Source organism: Mobula birostris, chromosome 6 (genome assembly GCF_030028105.1).
Source record: "Mobula birostris isolate sMobBir1 chromosome 6, sMobBir1.hap1, whole genome shotgun sequence".
NCBI classification, from domain to species: domain Eukaryota; kingdom Metazoa; phylum Chordata; class Chondrichthyes; order Myliobatiformes; family Myliobatidae; genus Mobula; species Mobula birostris.
In genome coordinates this window covers 95,224,417-95,251,018 of record NC_092375.1, presented here as the reverse complement: position 1 = coordinate 95,251,018, position 26,602 = coordinate 95,224,417, and the positions used below count along the sequence as shown (strand labels likewise).

The 26,602-nt window shown below is 40.2% G+C and overlaps 1 protein-coding gene across 2 annotated transcripts in view; it reads left to right on the top strand.

Moving 5' to 3' along the window:
* Positions 1-26,602, top strand: part of mbtps2 (membrane-bound transcription factor peptidase, site 2) — a 59,530-nt gene that overhangs the window by 7,388 nt on the left and 25,540 nt on the right. Inside the window, exons 2-8 of one of the 2 annotated variants that reach the window (XM_072260894.1) lie at positions 6-622; positions 5,085-5,233; positions 9,040-9,178; positions 10,975-11,078; positions 11,851-11,978; positions 12,096-12,214; positions 26,070-26,250. In XM_072260894.1, coding sequence (XP_072116995.1) covers positions 11-622; positions 5,085-5,233; positions 9,040-9,178; positions 10,975-11,078; positions 11,851-11,978; positions 12,096-12,214; positions 26,070-26,250 — 1,432 coding nt within the window. In that variant the 5' untranslated portion in view covers positions 6-10. The remainder of the gene's footprint in view (positions 1-5; positions 623-5,084; positions 5,234-9,039; positions 9,179-10,974; positions 11,079-11,850; positions 11,979-12,095; positions 12,215-26,069; positions 26,251-26,602) is intronic. The other variant, XM_072260896.1, reaches the window with a different exon arrangement.

Here is a 26,602-nt window from a genome sequence, read left to right as displayed (position 1 = left end):
CCCAGCGCGAATGGTGAAACTCTTTGGCGGCCTCTGGTGTATGGAAATAATGCTTTTTACCTTCATGCATGATCCGGACCTGGGCAGGATACAAGAGGCCAAACCTGACCCCTTTCCCGTAAAGCAGGGATTTCACCTCCTTGAAAGCTGCTCGTTTTCTCCCCAGCTCCGCACTGAAATCTTCATAAAAAAACACACGGTGTCCGTGGAAATACAGCTCCAGTTTCCATCTATTGATGATGCGTTGCTTATCTTGAAAGGAGTGAAAGCAAACCAGGAACGTTCTTGGTCTCGTTTGCTTGGCTCCAGAGACACCGGATGGTTTACGTCCGACTTGGTGAGCACGCAAAAGTACGAGAGGCCTTGGGAAAAAATTTGTCCCCAGCACTTCGTCAAAAAACTGGGTCATAAATTTAACAGGGTCCGAACCTTCCAAATTTTCAGGAATGCCGACCACTCTCAAATTGGATCTCCGCGACCGATTTTCGAGGTCATCAAGCTTTCCCTTCAGAAATGCGTTTTCGCTCTGCAATGCTGCATTGGCGGCTTCGGCGCTTACCAGTCGGTCACTGTAATCATTCAGGCCGTCTTCAACCCCACGAATGCGTTCGTCATGCGACTCGTAAGAAGACATAATTTGTTCCATGGTAGCAGTCACTGGTGATAAAGCATCTTCAAGTTCTCTTTTTAGGGCAGAATGCACCGCTTGCATCATGTCAGTAATAAGTACTAAACGAAGCCTCTCCCAGTCATCAGGTAGCGCAGGTCCAGGTCCAGCAGCGTGAAACGGCGCCATTACTGTAACATCAGCCTTCTTGCTCGAGGCTTCACTATCTTTTTCCCCAGTTTTACTTCGAAGGTACATTCTACTTGCCATTTAAATGTCCAGCTATGTCCCGCGTTGTTCACAATGGTAAATATTCAGTTATCTCGAACATACAGCAAAGATAAACAGGTAGATTTTCAATAAAAAAACGGGAGCCACACTCACACGCACCGACTCACGCCATACTCAACCCCTCCTGAACAACTCTAACCAACTTGCTCATAAGGATATTGGACCCCCTTGGGTTGAGGTGAAATCTGTCCCTTTTGTACAGGTCATACCTTCACCAGAAGAGATCCCAATGATCCCTAAGTCTGAACCCCTGCCCCCTACGCCAGTTCCCTGCCGTTTACCTGCCAAGCCATTCAGTCTTGCCCTCACCAACCTTTGACACCTTTACTGATCAAGAACCTATCAATCTTTGCTTTAAATACACCCAGTGACTTGGCCTCCACAACTGTCTGTGGCAATGAACTCCGCTGATTCTCTACCCTGTGGCGAAAGAAATTCCTCCGTTCTAAATGGACGTCCCTCTATTCTGAGACTGTGCCTCCCCCACTGTAGGAAACGTCCTCTCCACATCCACTCTATCTAGGCTTTTCAATATTTGATAGGCTTAAATGAGATCCCCGTCATTCTTCCAGACTCCCAGAGCCATCAAATGCTCCTCATACATTAACCTTTTCATACCCAGAATCATCCTTGTGAACCTCCTCTGGACCCTCTCCAATGCCAGCTCATGTTTTCTGAGATAAGGGTCCCGAACCTGCTCACAATGCTCCAAGTGCGGCCTGACCAAAGTTTTACAAATAAGAAGTTGATAAAGGGAGCAAAGTAGCATATGAGTTGACTTGTGAGAAGCATGAAAACAGGGTAAGAACTTTCAATGTAGGTGAAAAGGAAAAGATTAGCAAGGGCAACTTTGTACCCTTAAAGCAGGAACAGGAGAGCTTATAATGGGAGATAAGAAAATGGCAGAGAAATGTGAGTGTTTATTAAAGAAGGCACAGAAATCCTCCCTGACATACAGGAGAGCCAATTGTAGAATTACCACTGAAGAAGTTATTGGTAATTTCCAATGACTACAGTACTGTGCAAAGTCTTAGTCATGTACCTATTGGTCGGGTGGCTAGGACTTTTGTACAGTACTGTATTTGTTAACGTGGAGCAAGAACGAGTTTGTAAATCTGGTGGGACCAAGGAATGTTGGGAATGGTGAGGGTGGAGCACTACGGGAGGGGTGTGAGACTGCTGGTGGAGAAGAGTGCCGGGGCAGGAGGTGGTGCAGATGCAGACGCACCCTGCCCTGAGACACAGGCAAGATCATTTGATTCTAAACAATTGGTTTATTGATCATTGAATGTCTCTGATAGTTCCTGCTCCCTTCCCCTTTTCCGAACCATGAGTCCTGTCTCCCTGTCCCTTTCCCACTCTCAGTCCGCAAAAGAGACCCATATCAGAATCAGGTTTATCATGAAATTTGTTTTTTATTGTGGCAGCGGTGTAGTGGAATACTTAAAATTACGACAGTACTGTGCAAAGGTCTTTGGAATCTTGACTATGGATATGTGCCTGAGACTTTTGCACAATGCTGTATATCCCAGAGTTGTTAAAGGTGACTTTGAAAATAGTGAATGCTCAGATTATCAACTTCCAAAGCTCTATAGATTCTGGGATTGTTCCTGTGAATCGGAGGGGGGCAAATATGATTGTACTATTAAAGGAAAGAGCAGGGAGAAAATGGGGAATAACAACTTTCTAGCATTGGAGTTACCTAATAGTTGGGAAACCACAGGAATCAACAATAACAGATTGATAGCAAGATGAAGTGTCCCAACCCAATGTATCGACTGTGCACTTCCCTGCATTGTTGCAGCCTAACCTGCTTCGTTCCATCAGCAGGTTCCAGCATCTGCACCTATTGATAGCAAGACACTTGGAAAAGAGTAATTGGATTGAACAGTATGAATTAATGAAGAAGACTCGTGTTTGAATACTCCATTGGGTTTTTTGATGGTGTATCTGAATCTGGTTAATTTGGATTTACAGAAGTCCCACATCAGAGGTTGATGGCATGGATTGAGAGCTGGTTAACAGAGATAACAAAATGATTTTTGCCAGGCTGTGCCTAATGGGGATTGGTCTTTTATCTCTACTGTTCCCTACTGTAGCACTCACATCTACAGTAATGAAATGCTTTGAGAGGTTGGTCATGACTAGACTGAACCACCATCTCAGCAAGGACTTGGACCCATTACAATTTGCCTATCGCCACAGTAGGTCAACGGCAGATGCAAATTCAATGGCTCTTCATACGGCCTTAGACCACCTGGACAACACAAACACTGAAAAATTAAGTTGAAGAATTGTGCTTGTAAGGAAGGAGAGGCGGGAGCTGGGTTTCTGTCAACCACCTGTGGCGGAGGTGTCTGTCTCCTCTGGCTGACATTGCCTGAAACATGATGCTGTTTATTGACTGTAGCTGAGCATTTAATACCATCATTCTCACAATCCTTATTGAGAAGTTACAGAACCTGGGCCTCTGTACCTCTCTCTGCAATTGGAACCTCGATTTCCTAACTGGAAGACCACAATCTGTGGAGATTGGTGATAACATCTCCTCCTCGCTGACGATCAACACTGGTACACCTCAGGGGTGTATGCTTAAACCATGGCTCTACTCTCTCTATACCCATGACTGTGTGGCTCGGCACAGCTCAAATACTACCTATAAATTTGCTGACGATACAACCATTGTTAGTAGAATCTCAGATAGGGACGAGAGGGCGTACAGGAGCGAGATAAACCAACTAGCGGAGTGGTATCGCAGCAACAACCTAGCATTCAACTTCAGTAAGATGAAAGATCTGATTGTGGACTTCAGGAAGGGTAAGACAAAGGAACACATACCAATCCTCAGAGAGGGATCAGAAGTGGAGAGAGTGAGCAGCTTCAAGTTCCTGGGTGTCAAGATCTCTGAGGACCTAACCTGATCCCAACAGATTGATGCATTTATAAAGAAGACATCAACTATACTTAGTTAGGAATTTGATAAGATTTGTCATGTCAACAAATACACTCAAAAGCTCTTCTATGGAGAGCATTCTGACAGGCTGCATCACTGTCTGGTATGGGGGTGGTGGATAGTGGGCTACTGCACAGGACTGAAAGAAGCTGCAGAGGGTTGTAAATTTAGTCCGTTATATCTTGGGTACTAACCTATAAAGCACCCAGGACATCTTCAAGGAGCGGTGTCTCAGAAAGGCAGCGACCATTATTAAGGACCTCCAGTACCCAGGGTATGCCCTTTCTCACTGTTACCATCAGGTAGGAGGTACAGAAGCCTGAAGGCATACACTCAGCGATTCAGGAAGTTTTTTCCCCTCTGCCATCAAACTCCTAAATGGACATTGAACCTGTAAATACTACCTCACTTTTTTAATATATATTTCTGTTTTTCTGCACGATTTTTAATTTATTCAATATACGTACACTGCAATTTATTTATTTGTTTATTTTTTTCTTCTCGATTATATATTGCATTGAACTGCTGCTGCTAAGTTAACAAATTTCATGACACATGCAGGTGATAATAAAGCTGATTCTGATTCACTATGTACTGTATATGGAAGAGGATCAAGTATAACATTTGCTGATCACATAAAACTAAAAGTGAGTTTGAGGGGTGAGGAGAATGCAGAAGCTTCAAATGGTAAAGACTAACAGTGACTGGTAACATATGGCAGATGGAGTACATAGTGGAAATATATGAGTTTGTCCACTTCATTAGAAACTTGAGGTGTGCTGCGTATTTTTTATCGGTGAGAGATTGGGGAATGTTGATACTCAGACAGACCTGCCTGTTCTTGGACAGCAATCTGCTGGAGAACTCAGTGGGTTCAGCAGCATCAGCAGGGGAAAAGGAATTGTGACATATCTGGTTGAAATCATACACCAGAACTGAGAGAGCCTTTCTCCCCATCCCCTTCTCTCCCTCCCTCCCGCCTCTCCCCCTCTCTCTCACCATCCCATCATCTACCTGCTACTGAATCCTAGCTCCACAGTACCATCTCCCCAGCCTGTCGCAACTTGACTGTCATCTTCCGCTCCTAATCTGTCAGTGAGTGGTAGAATCTGGGGAGAGCTTGTGTGGAGAATAAAATGGGTTCAGTGTAAGTGGGCGTAGACTAAATGTGTGGAGGGTCTGTTTCTGTCTGTATGACTCAATAAAACTGATGCCAGTCTTCTGATTCTGCAGTCGTCACCTAGTCTCAAGGTGTGGTACGAAGAATGCCTGACAAAACTTGGAATCAGCATTGCCCCTTTTCACATACGTTGGCAGTCAACTTTCTTCAATCGCTTCTTTTTAAAGATGGGACGATGGAAACCTCAGTTCCTGTACTTGTGGTAAGTTGAGTTACAGGTTTCCCCCGCCATCCGAAGGTAGAGTGTTCCTATAAAACGGTTCGTAAGCCGGAATGTCGTAAAGGGAAGAAGCAATTACCATTTATTTATATGGGAAAAATTTGTGAGCGTTCGCAGATCCAAAAAATAACATACTAAATCATGCCAAATAACACATAAAACCTAAAATAACAGTAACATATAGTAAAAGCAGGAATGATATGATAAATACACAGCCTCTATAAAGTAGAAATACTTCTCTACAATCATTGCTGCACTGTTCTCCGTAGCGAAAATCTCACACAAGCACTCTCGGCAGAAACACTCTCTCCAGTAACCTTTAAGCTATGAAGCTGCCAAATCATACCAAATAACACATAAAAATACACAGCCTATATAAAGTAGAAATAATGTATGTACAGTGTAGTATCACTTACCGGAATCAGGAAGACAGCACCGAGCACACTGATGATAGTGTGTTCGGCTGAGTCATCGCAGGTTGGTTTGGTGCAGTGGCCCCCACCCTCCAGGCAACGAGCTGATACCAATCCGTGGAGAATGCAGTGGTCCAGCGGTGGCCAGGACGCACCCAGCACATCTTTAAGAAAAAAACCGAAATAAACAAGCTAATTAATTAGGTGCCGCCCGGCACGTAAATGTCAGCCCAGATAGAGGCGACACAATCGGCAATCACCTCTGATCTGGGCCGACAATTACATGCCGGGCGGCACCTAATTAATTAGCTTGTTTATTTTGGCTTTTTTCTTAAAGATGTGTTGGGTGTGTCCCGGCTACCGCTGCAATGTATCGGTCCACGGCCAGGGGTTGGGGTGGTGGGACACTGGGGTGTCATCTCATCATCGTCTGTTTCCATCAGGGCAGGCAGGTCATCATCTTCTATGTCTGCCTGCCTCGATGTCGAAGGCTGAGGTTCGTCGTCTGCTGTGGCTGATGTGGAAGGCTTGAAAAACGACAGTATGCTTGACTGCTTAGCCTCGCGCATTTTTCTGTCATCTCATGCAGTTGCTTCATGTTCAGTTCCTGAACGACTTCACTTTCGGTCCATTCACTACTGCATTCGGTTTCGATTGTTATCCTTTCCTCTTCCAATTGCATCAGCTCTTCATCTATCAGTTCTTTGTCACGGGATGCCAAAACCTCTTCAACATCATCTCCGTCAACTTCCACAAGCCAAACTCACTTTGTCCTTACTTCGTTCACCACGATTGAAATGCTTAATTGCGTCTAGTTTTACGCTAAGTGTAACACCCTTCCAAGCTCTTTTAGGCTTTTCCGATACCTTAGAACTCATCTTGCAAACAGATGCTCAAAATAAATCGACATAAAGCACAAATACTCACAGGCACGTGTTTAAGCAATGTCGGCTAGAATGCCGTTCCGGGGGAGGAGCTTGGCTGCTCGGGTTGCACGCTGCCTTTTATTGCGCGCTGCCTTCGTAACAGTGAAAACACCTTCTGTTAGCGACAGCAGGTAACTAATGTAGGTCTTTCCTAACAGCGAGGTTTTGTAAAGTGAATGTTCGAAAAGTGGGGGACACCTGTATAAGGTTTCTTTTGAAATTAAGGCTGGCTGGATTGTTTTTTTGTGGAAAATTCAGCTCATCAGTACTGATCTGCGACTTCTCTGTTAAATTTCAAGTGTGAGCCGAATGTGTTAATTGTATGAAGTTATACTGGAGTAAAGACTGAGAGCAGTGGTGTTACAGAAATCCACGGCAAGCAGGAAGATGGAAAAACAACCACTGAGGGTAGTTTCTCTTGCATTCATTCTGGATCCTGGTTAATTGGGCCATCGCTTAATCAGGGCAGTCACTTATTTGGAACAATTCTTAAAGAACAAAAACACATTGAGAAAATATCCTGTATTGTCTTCATTTATCTGGGTCACTATGCTGGTTAATTGGGGCTGCAGATTGTTGCCGAACAGATTCTAACTAGTGTCAGTTGCACGCCCTTGTGTGGCTGTTAGCTGCTACACTGTGCTTAGAGTGAACAGTTTTAAGTAGTGTCAGTTGTATGTGTTTGTGTTCAAAAAATAGTGAATTTTGTCACAGATAGTTAGTGAGTAGTAAACAGGAAGACAATTCCAAATAGTTTTGCTCACTGCGGTTTCAAGTCTGCAAGCTTAGAGATGCCAGAAAAGGCCACAAGTGAAAATGAAATGATCTCACCTACTTCAACAGGTTAGGATCTACGAAGAATTTAAAGGTATCAACAGTCATCTCAGATGTTACAGTGTAAATGAAAATTTGGAGGATGCAATCATAGTGTTGCATGAAGGCACTAGGTGTCTGTATTGATTTTGTGGATTAACCCCTCTGTTGATTACTATTAGAAATTAAAGCACAATTTTATAGTACTGTAATACTATTGGTAGTATTCTAATTTATTTTGCATTTCATTTAAATACATGATTTGTTTCTCAGTTTGTCTCCTTCATGCCTTTTTAACTATTTCCATGAAACTAGCTGTTTGGGGCAGCTGCTTAATTGGGCCAAAGTGTACTGGTCCGAATGTGTCATACACACACACACACACACACACACACACACACAGACAGACACACACACACACACACACACACACACACACACACACACACACACACACACACACACGTGCGTGCACACGCAAACACAAACACACAGAGACACACACACAATATTCCGGTTAATTGGGACACATCGGTACCAATACATTTTGGCCCAATTGAACAGCTGCCCCATTTAGCTGAAGTTTCATGGTGAGGTTCTGAAATTTTTTAGTCAAAATCAAAATAAACAAAAATCACTGCTTTTTGAATCATTGGCCATTGACCCAAATGTATAGCATAACACAAAAACATGTAAGTGATGCTATTTGAAAACTGTTTGCTCTAAACATGGTATAGTGTCTAATAGCCACACAAGTGCACAGAACTGACGCCAGTTAGAAACTGTTCGCCAACAGTCTGTGGTCCCAAATAAATGAAGCAAATCCCAGCTATTTTCTCGATTAGATTTTGTTCTTTAAGAGTTGTCCCAAATAAACGGCTGATCAAATGATGGACCAGTTAACCAGAATCCACTGTGTTTACCTCTTGCATTACTATGGAATTGTCTCTGATTGTGATTTTGCTTGCACTGCAGAGTATAGTTTTCTCGTCACTATCTTGTATAATTTATATTCTGACTGCTGTCTAGGAAGCAGATTGAGGGTGCTACATACATAAGGAGAAGATCAGAAAATTTAGTACTCTATTAGTTAACATATTGGCAAAGGTACAGGGACCTTAATGTTTTCAAAAACCTCAGCACAACAATATGCTTGAATAATTTTCTTTGCACTAGAGTTTTGAATTTGGCGTCATATATAAATATTGAATAATTTATGTTCTGTGTGTGGTCTGAACCTATGTGCTTGTGATGCTGCTGCAAGTTTTTCATTGTACCTGTATCTCACTGTACTTATGTACACAACAATAAACTCCCCTTGACTTCTCCTTCCAAGTCCCATTGTTGTTGTCCAGCAGTATGGGACAGCAAACTCTTTACACATTCTTAACTATCGTGTTGTAGCTAGTAAAATATCAGGCATGATTTCTCCTTTCATCTCCTCAAAATTAACCTCTGGTGTTCCTCAAGATCCTATCATAGAAGTCGTATGGGCTTTTTGCTTACTTAATAAACCTGAAAACCTAATACCCTTCAGGAATGTGTTCTGAGAGGGATGCAGTCATTTACTTCACTTATTGTGCCTTGCCCATCACTGAAAGATGCACTGGGTCACTGAGTGTTTCTTGATCTCTAGGTTCAGTCTTGGGATGGGATTTGGAGTGGTCTTCATGTTTATCTCAATAATACTTCTAACGAAAACCCTGGCACAGACATTGGCGGTGATGTCAGCTGACGGGACAGTAGCTGAGAACAAACGCATACTGCAAGTTGTGGTAAGTGACCCAAGCCTGGGGGATGTAGAATGACTATCATTGTTGGGGTTGGGGGGAGCAGAACGAAAATACAAAATGCCCAAAAAAACCCTCAAAGTCTTGATCAAGGAAGAAATAGTCAATGTTTCTGGTCCAAGACAATTAATCAAGTCAGCCTCAGATGATTAATTTACAAAGCATCTCAACAAGCACTTGAATGCATAAAGCTGATGCAGCTGAATGGGTTAACTAAGGCAGGTACATTGGGCAGTACAGACATGATGGGTAGAAGTACCTATTTCTGTTCTGTATGACTAAGCACCGGAGATTGTTGAATTCCTTGTCCCTGGTCCCATGGCTTGGTTGGAACAGTGTAGGAACCACGTTTGAATGAGACAGAGAACTCAAGTGAGAAGCTTTGAGTTATTTGGGTGTCCTTCAGTTGGAGCTTGGAAGAGGGATGAGTTGTGGTGCAAGAACAACTAGAAAGCCACATGACTGGTTGTCTCCACTCATCAGTGAAAGCATAATGTAGGAATGAAAAGATGAGAATATGACAATGAAGAGGTTAGAAAAGAAGAGTTTACTCAGGAAGTGTTGTAGCTTTAAAGGGCAGAGCTGTCTGTCTGTATTAGAGGACTGAATTGTTTGTGATACAATCTTGTTACCGTGCCTATCAGTATATTATTACCTCTATAAACTTGTGCTTTTTCCATGTTCTTGTACACCTTAATTGTTTTATTTCTCATCATTGGGCCTATGCCTTCATCTGAGAATGAGGCCGCATCAAATTCAGTATATGTACTTCTGATAATTTCATTTGATATGTATGGCCGAGATTGTTTTGCAGAACTCAACTTGTCTGTCAGTATGACCACTCTGCCTAATATGACGTGACAGCTCTGTGCCTGAAATGAACGATGACCATAAAGGGAGTATGAACAGAGGTAGACTGACGATGGAGGATCAGCTGAAAGCTTTGTGCATTGTTCCCATCTCTTCGAATGGGTGAGGGATGACAGAAGAGCCACGTGTCTGCGATACCACTAAAGAACAAAGGTGTAAAACACCATTTCTTAAGATACTAGTGTGGAAGAATATGATCCATATGGTTGCAAGAGGGTTAATGATTGACTACATATGCTTGCTGCAACACCACCAAATCTATCAAAAATCTATAAGCCCTTGAAGAAATTGATCCTTATGCAGTTAGGGTTGAGTGTGTTTTTAATCATTCTCTTTATCTGCCTCCTTCCTCTATGTAACCAAGCAGAGATCATGGAGAGTTACTGAACAAGAGAAAAATCTATAAAAGGAAATTGTAAGAAAGGGGTTTTGAGCCAGTTTGGTTGAAATCTGTTTTCCCTTAAATGTTCCCTTGGTCGCAAGATGATAAAAGGATTTTGCTGTTTAGCAGTTGGTGTGCTCGAGTTATTTACAACACTCATCTGAAAAAGTGAAGCAGTTTTAAGAAGCGGATGCCTTGACTTTCACCCGAGTTGCCAGATACTTGACCCACATGCATTTTCTCCATGTAGCAGTCAAATCAGAAGAGATTTGTTAGTTGTCTGCAGCAGGGTTCTGATGCAGAGTCTCGACCCAAAACATCGACTATCCGTTTGCTTTCAGATGCTGTCTGAGCATCTGTAGTCCCTTGTGTGTCCAATGAACTAATGGTGGTTGATGTTCATTGTAGGTCAAGGCACAGACACTGAATATTGCTGAATCGTCCCCACAGCAACCCAGTGCTATATAAGACTTTACAGACCATTTGACTTTGGAACAATATATTTACTACTTCTTTATAATATCTACAGGTGCCTGGTGTTAACCTACCTGCGAGCCAACTGGTATATTTTTTCACTGTGATTCTGATCAGTGGCATTATTCACGAAATAGGCCATGGGGTGGCTGCAGTCAGGTATTGTCTCTACTGATTCACTTTGCTCCAGGGATTCACAGTACAATTAGATGAAATGTTTTTCCTCTTTTGGGGGATGTGTTTTCTAGTTTTATTATTTTCATTTGTCTTTGGTCTTCCTGTGGGAACAGTGGGTTGTATTGGTTGGCATGTGCTTGGAGAGTAACTTTAAGGTGGTGTTTCTTCATGTTCGTTATCATTCACCCAACTAGTGGTAGATCAGTACGAGGCCCAGATTCTGTAGGCTCCCACAATTCATGAAAGGATTGGGAGTTGTGGAGGGAATATGTCTTTTTGCTGAATTTATTCTCTTGGTCTGAAAATGAAATCAGTGTGCATTTACCAAAGGTGAAGGGCTTGCTAGATAGTAACTCAGAACTGTGTGCCTCAAACCCAGCTGCTATTCATCAGTCCTGTGTAGCATGAGTTTTAAGCCGGACTTTGTACTCAGGGGCTATAAAAGTCACATAGTTACTCAGTTAGACAAGGTTAATGATGAAAAATATATTTGAAAGTGGTCTTGGATTTATTTTCTTTACTTGGACTTCTATCCATTGGAATGCTTTAGAGACAATTACAACCAATGGTACTTGGAAAGTTAATTGATGCAAAACACCGAAGCTGTGTATTCAGTGGACTAAGCTTTTTACTGTCCATATCGCAAGACCTCAGCCATTCTTAGTGCAGTGTAGTTTGCTAGAAATTGATTTCAATGCTTGTCAAGCAGTAATTAGTCTGGTATTGAATTGAAATTTTTTTTTACTGTGTGCAGGGAGCAAGTGAGATTTAACGGCTTTGGAATGTTTATTTTTGTTGTCTATCCTGGGGCATTTGTTGACCTCTACACAAACCATTTGCAGTTGATTTCCCCACTCCAACAATTACGAGTATTTTGTGCAGGTAAACCATACCTCTCCAAATATTTTGATTGAGAAGAGTTAAGAATGTATTTAAAACTGTCTTCATTTTTGGACTGCAAATTCAAACAGTATTAATTGTTCCACTCTCTTTTGGCAGGTGTATGGCACAATTTCATCCTGGCCTTGATGGCTCTGCTCATCCTGTACTCATTGCCACTCTTTCTCCTTCCCTTGTACTACACTGGAATTGGGGCACTGGTTACTGAAGTCACAGAGGTAATTAATTCATCTCGGCTAATGACAGACGTGTCTAATACTAGATGGCTTAGGTTTAAGATGCAGAGTAAGAGGTTTAAAGAGGATCTGAGAAAGAATGTTTTTCATTCAGAGGGCAGATGCAATCTGGAACACACTGCCTAAGAAGGTGGTGGGTTCAGATGTCCTGCAACATTTAAGGAACACTTGAAACACTAAGGCACAATAGCCTATGGAACAAGTGTTGATTAATCGGGCAATTGACGGTCTCATGGTCACACTGTGCCGAAGGGTCTGACTCTAAAACTAGCGATGACTTGCCATCATATCTGAATATCAAGTGTAATGGGATTATCCCTAAAATTACATTTTATTGCTTCAAACAAGGAATGTTTAATAGAGCTGACAATAACTAAAATGAACTTAAGTCCAGACCTAATCAGTTCCCATCTACCACTCTGCTCCGTCTAGCAGAATTAGTCCTTACTCTTAATAATTTCTCCTTTAGCTCCTCCCACTTCCTCCAAACTAAAGGTGTAGCTATGGGCACCTTCATGGGTCCGAGCTATGCCTGCCTCTTTGTTGGCTTTGTGGAAAAATCTATGTTCCAAGCCTATTCTGGTATCTGTCCCCCACTTTTCCTTCGCTGCATCGACGACTGCATTGGCGCTGCTTCCTGCACGCATGCTGAGCTCATTGATTTCATTAACTTTGCCCCCAACTTTCACCCTGCCCTCAAGTTTACCTGGTCCATTTCCGACACCTCCCTCCCCTTTCTAGATCTTTCTGTCTCTATCTCTGGAGACAGCTTATCTACTGATGTCTACTATAAGCCTACTGACTCTCACAGCTACCTGGACTATTCCTCTTCTCACTCTGTCTCATGCAAAAATGCCATCCCCTTCTCGCAATTCCTCCGTCTCTGCCGCATCTGCTCTCAGGATGAGGCTTTTCATTCCAGGACAAGGGAGATGTCCTCCTTTTTTAAAGAAAGAGGCTTCCCTTCCTCCACCATCAACTCTGCTCTCAAATGCATCTCCCCCATTTCACGCACATCTGCTCTCACTCCATCCTCCCGCCACCCCACTAGGAATAGGGTTCCCCTGGTCCTCACCTACCACCCCACCAGCCTCCGGGTCCAACATATAATTCTCCGTAACTTCCGCCACCTCCAGCGGGATCCCACCACTAAGCACATCTTTCCCTCTCCCCCCCTCTGTTTTCCGCAGGGATCGCTCCCTTTGCGACTCCCTTGTCCATTCGTCCCCCCCATCCCTCCCCACTGATCTCCCTCCTGGCACTTATCCTTGTAAGCGGAACAAGTGCTACACATGCCCTTACACTTCCTCCCTTACCACCATTCAGGGCCCCAGACAGTCCTTCCAGTTGAGGCGACACTTCACCTGTGAGTTGGCTGGGGTGATATACTGCGTCCGGTGCTCTCGATGTGGCCTTCTATATATTGGCGAGACCTGACGCAGACTGGGAGATCGTTTTGCTGAACACCTACGCTCTGTCCGCCAGAGAAAGCAGGATCTCCCAGTGGCCACACATTTTAATTCCACATCCCATTCCCATTCTGATATGTCTATCCACGGCCTCCTTTGCTGTAAAGATGAAGCCACACTCTGGTTGGAGGAACAACACCGTCTGGGTAGCCTCCGGCCTGATGGCATGAATATTGACTTATCAAATTTCACTAATGCCCCACCTCCCCCTCGTACCCCATCTGTTATTTATTTATATACACACATTCTTTCTCTCTCTCTCACTCCTTTTTCTCCCTCTGTCCCTCTGACTATACCCCTTGCCCATCCTCTGGGTTCCCCCCCCCCCATTTCCTTCTCCCTGGGCCTCCTGTCCCATGATCCTCTCATATCCCCTTTGCCAATCACCTGTCCAGCTCTTGACTCCATCCCTCCCCCTCCTGTCTTCTCCTATCATTTTGGATCTCCCCTTCCCCCTCCCACTTTCAAATCTGTTACTAGCTCTTCTTTCAATTAGTCCTGACGAAGGGTCTCAGCCCGAAGCGTCAACTGTACCTCTTCCTAGAGATGCTGCCTGGCCTGCTGCGTTCACCAGCAACTTTGATGTGTGACGCTTGAATTTCCAGCATCTGCAGAATTCCTCGTGTTTAGGTCATGTTTGATGGTTTCTCTCCTTTTTCTTCTTTAACTTCAAAGCTGATTCATTTTAAGGAATAAAAAAGAACTTGCTTCTGAAATGCGTCATCAGGCCAAAAAATGTTAACCTGGTGATGTTGAAAGCAGAATTAGAGATATAAGCTGCTACGCTCAGCAGTGCTTGATAACCTAATAAACACTTTATTGATCCCAAAGGAAATTACAGCATCACAGTAGCATTACAAATGCACAGGTATAAATATTAGGAAATAACTAAGAAAGAAATTTTTAAAAAGTTACCCCAAACAGGAGGGGATCATCACTTCCCTGGGTATAGGTTGACTCATTATAGAGCCTAATGGCTGAGGGTAAGAATGACCTTATATAGTGCTCTTTGGAGCAGTGCAGTTGTCCTAGTCTGTTACTAAAAGTGCTGCCCTGTTCAGACAAGATGGCATGCAGAGGGTGAGAAACATTGTCCAGGATTACGAGGATTTTCCATAGGGTCCTGTGTTCTACCACAGCCTCCAGTGTGACCAGTTTGACTCCTATAACAGACCAAGCCTTTCTAATCAGTTTATCGAGCCTGTTGGCATCACCCGTGTTGATGCCATTGCCCCAGCACACTACTGCATAGAAGGTTGTATTGGCAACAACAGATCGGTAGAACGTGAAGGAGAGGCCTGCATTCTCAAAATGACCTCAGTCTCCTCAGGAAGTGGAGGTGAGTCTGGCCCTTCTTGTCCACAGCCTCTGTGTTGGTGCTCCACTTAAGTCTGTCATCCAGACTTGACTGAACTTCTGGGAAGTAGGAAATATGCAATTTTCTTCTTTCTCTGAGGGGTCTTAATTTAATATCTTGTCAGAGACACGGCACTCCTATAAACCTTGTTGCCTCAGCAGTGAGCTGGTGAGCTTTGTTTGGACGTGATTTGAGTTATAAAGCATGGAGACAGGCCTTGTGACCCAACTCGACTATGCTACCCAAGCTTCCTGAGCTAGTCCTATTTGCTGGCATTTGGCCCACATCCCTCTAAGCCTTTCCTATCCATGTATCTGTCCTAATGTCTTTTAGATATTGTAATTTTATTCATCTCTACCACTTCTCCTGTCATGGAATGACAATATTGGAGGTCACGATTGTGCCTGGGTCACTGTATCTGTACATCCATGGAATTGTTAATGCCACCTTTGACAATCTTTTGCTATTACTAATACCACACACCACTACTTCATTGTAGTAGTAGTGTGTTGGTGCCTATCATCGAGCCAGTTTAGTGACTGGGCCATTTATTGTGCCTGTCCCTGAATCAAGCCTGTGTTATTCAAAAACACAGAGTAGGAATTATCTCCAAAAGTGAATTCAATGAAATTGCAGAATGTTTCATCCTTCTTTGCCATCTCCTTTTTCTATGGAAACATTTCTTGCTTTTGCTGTTGGGAAGGCAAAGTGTAAGTTTCCATTGCATGAGGGTCTGCCTCACTGATCAGTCATCCTGGGTCCACACTCACACTTCAGTGTTGCCCTTCAGACTTTTGAAAGAACACCAGTATCAGCGTTAAATGGTAAACCTTTCAGCCTGTTGGAGGCCTCAAATTTGATAATAATGCAATCAACTTAATCAACAGTTTTCCTAGTTTGTTGTTAAACTAAATATAATGTTTCCTTGGCGTGGTTTTGAGCAAATTAACAGATTTATGTGGAGAAACCAAATGACTATCTGTAAACCTCTGTTAACCCAGGGGCTGAAACATCTTTTGAGTGAGTATATAATGTTCTTGCTTGCGATTTATCTGTACAGGTAAGTGCAGGGTAATTGCAATCTGTACAGATCTTTGGTACCATCTTCACAACTCACCTCTGCCAGTCAAGTTGTTCATCTGGTTGTCCCATTTGCTTGAGTTAGACCCATGTCCCTCTAAACCAGAGGTTTTTAACCTTTTTTTATGCCATGGATCCCTTTGTCAGTCTGGAGAAGTCTATGGACCCTTCTCAGAATAATATATTTAAATCTGTAAAATAAAATACAAAATAAACCAATTATATTGAAATCGGAATCAGTTATATTATCAGTGGTGTGTGTCATGCAATTTGTTAACTTAGCAGCAGCAGCTGAATGCAGTACATGATAATATAGAAAGGAAAAAATATATAAAATAAATCAGTAAATCAATTACAGTAAATATATATGTGTATGTTGAATAGTTTAAAAATTGTGCAAAAACAGAATTAATATATATCAAAAAATGAGGTAGTGTTCATGGGTTCAATGTCCATTAAGGAATCGGATTGCAGAGGGGAAGAAGCTGTTCCTTAATTGCTGAATGTGTGCCTTCAAGCTTCTGCACCTCCTTCCTGACAGAAACAATGAGAAGAGGGCATGCCCTGGGTGATGGGGGAGGGGCTCCTTAATAATGGGGATCGCCTTCCTGAAGCACCGCTCCTTGAAGATGTCATATGTACTACAGAGGCGAGCACCCAGGATGGAACTGACTAATTTTACAACTTTCTGTACCTTCGAAAGATCCTGTGCAGTGGGCCCCACCCCAACACCCACCCCATACCAGACAGTGATGCAGCCTATCAGAATGCTCTCCATAGTACACCTATAGGAGTTTTCGAGTGCTTTCGTTGACAAATCAAATCTCTTCAAACTCCTAATGAAATATAGCTACTGTCTTGCCTTCTTTACAGCTACATCAACGTGTTGGGGCCAGATTACACCCTCAGAGATCTTACCACCTAGGAACTTTAAATTGCTCACTCTCTCCACTTTTGACCCCTCTATGAGGACTGGTTTGTGTTCCCTCATCTTACCCTTACTGAAATCCAAAAACTGCTCTTTTGTCTTACTGACGTTGAGTGGCAGGTTGTTACTGCGGCACCGCTCCACTAGTTGGCATATCTCACTCCTGTACGCCTCTCATCTCCGTCTGAGATTCTTCCAACATTGGTTGTATCATCAGAAAAATTATAGATGGTATTTGAGCTATGCCTAGCCACACAGTCATGGCTATAGAAGGAGTAGAGCAATGGGCTAAGCACACACACCAGAAGTGCACCAGTGTTGATCGTCAGCAAGGAGGAGATGTTATCACTAGTCTGTTTTAATGGTTACAAGTATTAAAACTCAATGTTTTTGTATGCTCTTTAAGTAATTTGTTTGATAAATTTGCAAAGAACTAAGTAATCGGAATGTTAATTAAGTGAAGTGTAAGATATTCAAGAAATTTGTATGCCAAGTAATAAGGCAGGTTATACAATTTATCCAAAGTGTTAACACTATTAATGGCTTTTAATTACATGGATAACATCAGTAGTTTAGGCTTCATGTCCTTCCTGGAATTCGGCTATTGTTGCATATGGAGTTACGTGGTATTACAAAAGGCTGCATGGCCTCATGGAGTGTTAAGAATTCTGTACAGTTTTGCAAAACATTAACAAACAATAAAACCGACTCACCTCCTTCTATACATTGATAAACAAGCAATTGTATGAAGTGAATGCAATTGCTGTTACTAGGAAAGAAGGGCTTGGGAAGCTGAAAGATCTGAAGGTAGATAAGTCACCTGAACCAGATGGACTGCACTCAGGGTTCTGAAAGAGGTAATTGAAGAGATTGTGGAGGCATTAATAATCATCTTTCAAGAATCTCTAAATTCTGGAATGGTTCCAGAGGACTGGAGAATTGCAAATGTCACTCCACTCTTCAAGAAGGGAGGGAGACAGAGGAACGAAGGTTATTGGCTGGTTAGCCTGACCTATGGTTGGGAAGATGTTGGAGTCAATTGTTAAGAGTGAAGTCTCAAGGTACTCAGAGGCCCATGATAGCATAGGCCAAAGTCAGTATGGTTTCCTTCAGGGAAAATATTGCCTGGCAAATCATTTTCATTTTTAAATCTTTTTATTAATATAATCTTCTACAGCTATAAAATACAGAGATTCAACCAATTAGTATATACATAATTAATAAAGCTGAAGAAAAAAGAACATATATATGCTAATGAAAAACAAATTATAAAAGAAAAAGAAGGAAAAAAGGGAACCCCAGCTAACTAAAAAAAACCCCACTAACTGTAAAACAAAAAAAAGGAAAAAAAAACCCATTAGGAACCAACTCCCAGTGCGATACATCTTACAATCATTTATATATATGTATATATACACAAAAGAAAGACAACAACCATCAAATCACATTTATATAACATAAAATTGGAAGGAAACCATGTAAATTGTTTCAAATTAAATGATAATATTTAACAACAGAGCCCCACCTTCTCTCAAAATCAAATCGGGGATCAAAAGCTCTTCTTCTAATTTTTTCCAAACTAAGACATAACATTACTTGGGAAAACCATTGAGTTAGTGTAGGAGCAGAGGTATCTTTCCACTTCAATAAAATAGCTCTTCTTGCTAACAATGTAACAAATGCAATTACATGTTGGTTTGAAAATGAAATACCCTGAATATGATGTGGAACTATTCCAAATAGAACAGTCAGTTCTAAGTTTGTAAATTAATTTTCAAAGCTTTAGAAATTGTAGAAAATAAAGATTTCCAAAAAGGTTTCAACAAGGGACATGACCAGAACATATGTGACAAAGTAGCTACTTCATTTTTGCACCTATCACAGTAATTGTCTAAATTAGGAAATATTTTGGATAGCCTCTCCTTTGTTAAATAATAGTGGTGAACAATTTTAAACTGAATTAAACAATGATTGGCACATATCGAAGAAGAATTAACCATTTTCAAAACTCGCGACCAGTCTTCATTAACAAAAGTCATATTAAGTTCTCTCTCCCAGTCTTGTTTAATCTTTAGTGAGAGGTTATCTTTTTGTAGTAAAAATAAATTATAAATTCTACCAATGGAACCTCTCACTAAAGGATTCATATTCAAAATAGTGTCCAACAAATCAGATTCTTGCATATTTGGAAACGTAGAAACATATTTCTGTAAAAAATGTCTGACCTGTAAATATTGCAAGAAATGTGTGTGAGAGAGAGAATACTTAGTAATTAGCTCTTCAAAAGACATCAATCGACCCTCACTAAATAAATCTGCAAAGGAACAAATCCCCTCATTTCTCCATAAAAGAAAAATGGGATCAGTAATTTAAGGTTTAAATAGCAAATTTCGAAATACAGGACTAGACAATTTAAATTGTTTGAAGTTAAAAAAAGTTGCGAAACTGAAACCAAATCCATAAGGACTGTTTAATAACAGGGTAAAAATTTAAGTTGGAAATTTTAGCAAGTTGTAAAGGTAATGAAGCTCCTAATAATGAAGTTAAATAAAATTGATTAATAGCTTTGAATTCTGAATCAATCCAAGCTGGTTTTTGGTTCTTATCGAGCCAATATAACCAAAAACATAATTGTCGAATATTAACAGCCCAATAATACAATCTTAAATTAGGTAGTGCGAGTCCACCTTTTTTAGGTTTTTGTAAATGAAACTTATTAACTCCTGGTTTTTTAGTCTTCCAAATAAAGGACGAAATAATAGAATCAATTTGATCAAAAAAATTTTTAGCTTGAAAGATAAGTATATTTTGAAAAAAATATAAAAATCAAGGTAAAATCATCATTTTCACGGCATGAATACGACCTATTAAAGAAAGTGTAAGAGGATTCCATCTAGAAAATAATAGTTTCATAGAGTCCAATAAAGGAACTATATTAGCTTTATAAAGATCTTTATTTTTTTTGTAATGATAATTCCCAAAAATTTAAAAGAATTCACAATTCTAAATGGAATGTCCTTATATATAAAAACAAGAACATTTAAAGGGAACAATTCACTTTTATTTAGATTAAGTTTATATCCTGAAAATTTTCCAAAATTATTCAATAATTCGAAAAGGTTAGGAATAGATTCTTCAGGATTCGAGATGTAAACCAAAAGATCATCTGCATAAAGAGAAACCTTATGTAATACCATGAATATTTTTAGCTTCGCGAATTGTTATAGCCAAAGGCTCCAATGCAAGATTAAATAATAAAGGACTTAATGGACACCCTTGTCGAGTACCTCATGAAGGTAAAAGGAAAGGAAGACCTAAGATTATTAGTAATAACGGTAGCGATAGGGTTCTTATAGATCATTTGAATCCACTTATTAAAATTATTACCAAAGCCAAATCTCTCTAATACATTAAACAAATAAGTCCATTCAACTCTGTCAAATGCCTTTTCTGCATCCAGAGAAATAACACATTGGGGTGTTTTGGATATTGATGAATATATAATATTCATTAATCTCCGAACATTAGAAAAAGAGTAACGGCCTCTAATGAAGCCTGTTTAATCCTTAGAGATGATTTTAGATGAAATGTTTTCCAAACGGTTAGCCATTATTTGGAAAGAATTTTAACATCCACATTTAATAGCAAAATAGGTCTATAAGGTGAGTATTCAGTAGGATCTTTATCTTTCTTAAGGATTAAAGAAACAGAAGTTTCATAAAAAGAAGGTAAATTGCCTTTCTCAAAAGATTCATGAAATATTTCCAAAAGATACGCAGAAAGTAATTTTTCAAATTTTTTGTAAAATCCTACCGAATAACCATCGAGTCCAGGAGCTTTACCTGATTGCATTGACCATATAGCTTTCTGAATTTCATGCTCAACAATTGGAGCATCAAGGGTCTGTTGATCTTCAGCAGTGATTTGAGGAAATTTAATCTGATATAAAAAAGCTTTCATTTCAGAGAGATCTGCTGGAAACTGAGATTTATAGAGATCTGAATAAAAATCCTGAAAGATATTATTAATATCATCATAGTTACTTACTATATCTCCATTATCTTTACAAATCTTTAAAATTTTTCTTTTAGCTTTAGCAGCCCTTAATTGGGAAGCTAATAGCCTATTATTTTTATCCCCAAAAATATAAAACTGTCTTTAATTTAAGCAACACACACAAAAGTTGCTGGTGAACGCAGCAGGCCAGGCAGCATCTCTAGGAAGAGGTGCAGTCGACGTTTCAGGCCGAGATCCTTCGTCAGGACCAACTGAAGGAAGAGTGAGTAAGGGATTTGAAAGTTGGAGGGGGAGGGGGAGATCCAAAATGATAGGAGAAGACAAGAGGGGGAGGGATGGAGCCAAGAGCTGGACAGGTGATAGGCAAAAGGGATATGAGAGGATCATGGGACAGGAGGTCCGGGAAGAAAGACAGGGGGGGGGGGGACCCAGAGGATGGGCAAGAGGTATAGTCAGAGGGACAGAGGGAGAAAAAAGAGTGAGAGAAAGAATGTGTGTATAAAAATAAGTAACTGACGAAGGGTCTCGGCCTGAAACGTCGACTGCACCTCTTCCTAGAGATGCTGCCTGGCCTGCTGCATTCATCAGCAACTTTTGTGTGTGTTGCTTGAATTTCCAGCATCTGCAGAATTCCTGTTGTTTGCGTTTTTAATTTAAGCAAATATCCTTCAATATGATAAGTTAATAATAAATTATACTGTGATTGTAGTTCCACGCTTCTTTTAAATAATTCAACGTTTGGAAAGATTGCGTTGAGATTATCTAATTCTTTAATTTGTTTAGCAATTTTATCTAATTCTATTTTTGTCTGTTTCTTCAACTTAGCTAAATAAGAAATAATCTGACCACGTAAATAAGCTTTTAAGGTATCCCAAATTACTAACATTGAGATGTTTCCTGTATTGTTAAAGAGAAAAAACTCTTCTATCTGAGTTTCAATAAACTCAACAAAATCTGAACTTTGTAACAAATGTTCTGGAAAATGCCAAGGTGGTCTTGTTGAAACAACATCTTTCAAATCAAATACTAAATTTAAAGGAGCATGATCAGAAATAACAATTGCATCATATTCACATTTCTGAACATTAAGTAGAAGTCGAGGGTCGGCTATAAAATAGTCGATTCTCGAATATTTATGAACATGTGAAAAAAAGGAATATTCTCTATCAGTAGGATACATATGTCTCCAAACTTCGATTAAGCCATAATCAATTTAAAAGGAATTAATAAGTGGTGCAGAACGATTAGGGAGTTGATGTCTAGATGATGATTTATCTAACAGGGGATTTAAGCAAATATTAAAATCTCCACCAATTAATAGCATATATTCATTTAAATCAGGTAATAGAGCAAAAATATTTTTAAAAAATGAAGGATCATCAGTATTTGGTCCATATTTATTAACCAAAACCATTTTTTAAATTTTAAATGGTTCCTTTAACAATCAAAAATCTACCATTGATATCAGATATAATATCCTCCTGATTAAAAGGAATATTGGAATCAATAAAAATGGAAACACCCCTAATCTTACTTTGAGAGTTTGCATGAATCAGAGGGCCCTTCCAAAATTTAAAAAATCGATTGTTATCACATAACCTGACATGTGTCTCTTGTACAAAAATTATATCAGGTTGGAATCGATTAATAATTTTAAATGTTTTCTTACACTTAATAGGATGATTCCAACCACGGACATTCCAACTTAAAACATTTAACTGTTTAACTAACATCATGAAACTTTATATCTAAAGAAAGCAGTTAAACACATGTTAGGATAAAGAAATTTGAAATGGCGATAATAAACACAGTAATAATAAATTGTATATGCTCCGGAATTCCATAATGGGAATAAAAAATAGAAATAAAAAAAGAAAAAAACCCACCCAACCTACAAAGCCCAGAAATGAGTCGATATTAATTGATGCAAACCCCAAGAAATGCATAGAAACAATTCTGAACTCCACCTGCCAAGGTAAAAGGTACAAATAAAAAAAGTAATCTGTCTCCCTCTCCCAGATATGCAACTCATTACAGTCGACATAGAAACCATTACAATTGAATTAGAAAAGACAGTTAACAGAAACGGCCTTCGATTTGGAAAATAACTTCCATAACATTAGATAAGAAAAAAAGCACTTCCAAAACAAATTCTTGAAATATTTGCACAGGAAAGAAAACATCGCCATCTTTAAATTTTTACATCTAACTATAAAACGTAAAAGAAGCCCGAATAGTAGTTAAGAGTTCTTAACAAAACCATACAAAGCAAAAAGAAACAATTAAATCGTATATATAGCGAACAGAAAGAAATTCTAAATGGTTTAAAATTTCTACAGTCTTCCAATAGATCTCATAAAATATCTTCTAAAGTTAAAACCGTCCAAACCAGTCTATCTCAAAAATAAAGGTATTCTTTAATACCAAGACTTTCTGTATTTCTCAATTCTTCCAATCTCATCATTCCTTATGTCGCAAAACAATCAAATAGTTGAAGTCTTCAGGCTTCGGACTCATCCGAGATAGAATTAATAAAACGCAATGCGTCAGCTGGATCTTCAAAGATACGAACCCCAGAGTCTTTAGCGAAAAACCTTAGTTTAGCTGGATAAAGAAGAAAGGGATGCACCTGCTTTTGAAAAGCCATTCGCATTACGGTCGCGAATCCAGAACGTTATCGAACAACTTCGCGTGGAAAATCTTGAAAGAAATTAATCTCAGAGCCTTGAAATTTGAACAGTCTTTGTTTTCTTGCCAGTTTAATAACACGATCTTTGTCTCAAATACGAAGGAAACGCACAATAACATGACGATCTTTACCTTCTTTTGGAACTCCAATTCTGTGAGCTACCTCGATATCGGGCAATTGTGAAAATGCCTCAGGAAATAGAGATTGAAACATTTTAGCGAAATAGTCCAATATGTCGGCAGATTCTGATCTCTCTTTCAATCCAATAATTTGAATGTTATAACGACGAGAACGAGATTCCAAATCAACAATCCGACATTGTGCTTTTTCCAAATGAGAAGAAATGTCAGCCACATTACGGGTTACTTCTTTAAGATCCGAGATCAAAGAATCAATTTTTCCCTCCAAAGGAAGAAGATTTTCTTTTTGTTGAGTTATTTCAGCGACAATAGAGCTCATTTGACTTTCTAATCTATTAACCCAGGCTGGCTCTTCAGAAGCTTCGTCAGTTTTTTTTAGATTTACCATTACCAGTATTTGGAATTTTTTTTTGAGCTTCTCAAGGTAGCCATAGTTATAATTAACATTTTGAAAGATCCGACTGAATAAAGTTAAAATTTCAAAATTTAAGTTGGGAAAGGAAGAAATTAAAGGCAGACAGAAAGATGCTGTCTTACATGTTCACAGGCAGAAGGCGGAGTTTGCCTGACAAATCTTTCGGAATTCTTTAAAGAAATAACAAGCAGGATAGACAAAGGAGAATTGGTGGATGTTGTGCACTTGGATTTTCAGAAGGCCCTTGACAGGGTGTCACACACGAGGCTATTTAAACTAAGAGCCCATGGTTTAACGTGGATCGAGCATTGGCTGATTGGCAGGAGGCAGTGAGCGTCAATAAAGGGAGCCTTTTCTGGTTGGCTGCCCATGACTAGTGGTGTTCCACAGGGGTTGATGTTGGGACCACTTTTTCTTACATTCTATGTCAATGACTTGGATGACATGAATTGAAAAGATAAGATAAAACTTTATTCATCCTGAAGGAAATTATTGTTGCAAGGTTGTTCAGTCAGAAATATATATTTTAAAATACAAAATGTAAGCATTGGGGTACAAAAAATACAAAATATGCATTAAAAAGTAATAGTGCAAAATACAGGTGTGCAATGAAACCATGTACTTCAGGAGGAAGAGTTGTAGAGTCTTATAGCCACAGGAAAAAAGGATCTCCTGTGGTATTCTGTGATGCACCTCGGTGGAATCAGTCTGTTAGTAAAGGTGTTTGTCAGGTATTAATGGGTTTGTTGCAAAGTTTGCAGACGATATAAAGATAGGTGGAGGGGCAGGTAGTGTTGAGGAAGGACTTAGATTAGGAAAATGGGCAGATGGAATATAGTTCTGGTCATACACTTTGGTAGAAGAAATAAAAGTGTAGACTATTTTCTAAATGGAGAGAAAATTCAAAACTCCAAGGTGCTAAGGGACTTAGCAATTATGGTGCAGGATTCCTTAAATTTGCAGGTTGAGTCGGTGGTGAGGAAGGCAACGGCAATAGCATTTATTTTGAGAATATATGGATGCAATGTTGAGACAACACTTGGAGTATTGTGAGCAATTTTGGTCCCCTTATCTAAGAAAGGATGTGCTGACATTGGAAAGGGTTCAGAAGAGGTTCACAAGAATGATTCTGGGAACAGAAAGATTATTGTATGAGGAGTGTTTGATGGCTGTGGGCCTGTACTCATTTGAGTTTAGTAGATGAGGAGGGGATCTCATTGAAATCTATTGAAATGTTGAAAGGCCCAGATAGAGTGGATGTGGGGAGGATCCGATAGAGTCTAGTACCTGAGGGCACACCCTCTGTTCATTCAGAACAGAGATGAGGAGGAATTTCTTTAGCCAGAGGGTGGCAAATCTGTGGAATTCATTGCCACAGACAGCTGTGGAGGCCAGGTCATTGGCTGTATTTAAGGGAAAGGTTGATAAGCTCTTGATTATTCAGGGTGTGAAAGATTACGGGGAGAAGGCAGGAGAATGGTTCAGCCATGATGAAATATCAGAGTAGACTTCGATGGGTCAAATTGCCTAAATGTGCTTCTATGACTTATTGGTATTATTAGTGTAGAATTCTCTCAAGCCTAACCTTTGTACACTTTCCTGAGAGGCAGTGCCCAGAACTGAACAGGATATCTCAATTTTGTCATGACCAGAGCTTTATAACACAAAGTAACTCCCTTTCCTCTTAATTCAAGCTGATTATTTTACTCCAGGTTTAATTGTGCATATTCTCTGTTTCCCAGAATTCACCGGCCAGTGGACCCAGAGGACTGTTTACCGGCGATCTTATTAAGTATGTAGAAAGATGTTCAGTTCACTGTGTGGAAGATTGGCACAAGTGCATTGAAGAAATCCATCAGAAACCTCAGACTGGATACTGTGTTAATGAAGTGACCCTGCAGCACCTCAGCTCTGTGGCTCGAGGTACAGATAATACTCTTTGGAAGTAGATGCTGAAAATGTCAGGCAGAGACTGAAAATTAGTTAACATTTGATACTGAAGAGCATTCAACAAACTGGGAAATAGTAGGAGGTGTCATATTTTAAGCAGATGTAGAATCTGGGGAAGGAGGTTAGTGATTAGTTGGCACAGGAAGCTGAAAATGTAATGACATTGAGACTGTTACTGAAATGACGTGTCTCCTTTGGAACATCTGGGAGAGAGAAGATTCCAGTGGTGGGAATGGAGTAGAAGAAAGATAGGGATTGGACAATTATTTTTTGTGTTTAATGTCTTCGTATTTTAACCACCTCTCTGGTTTATTTGACAGACATA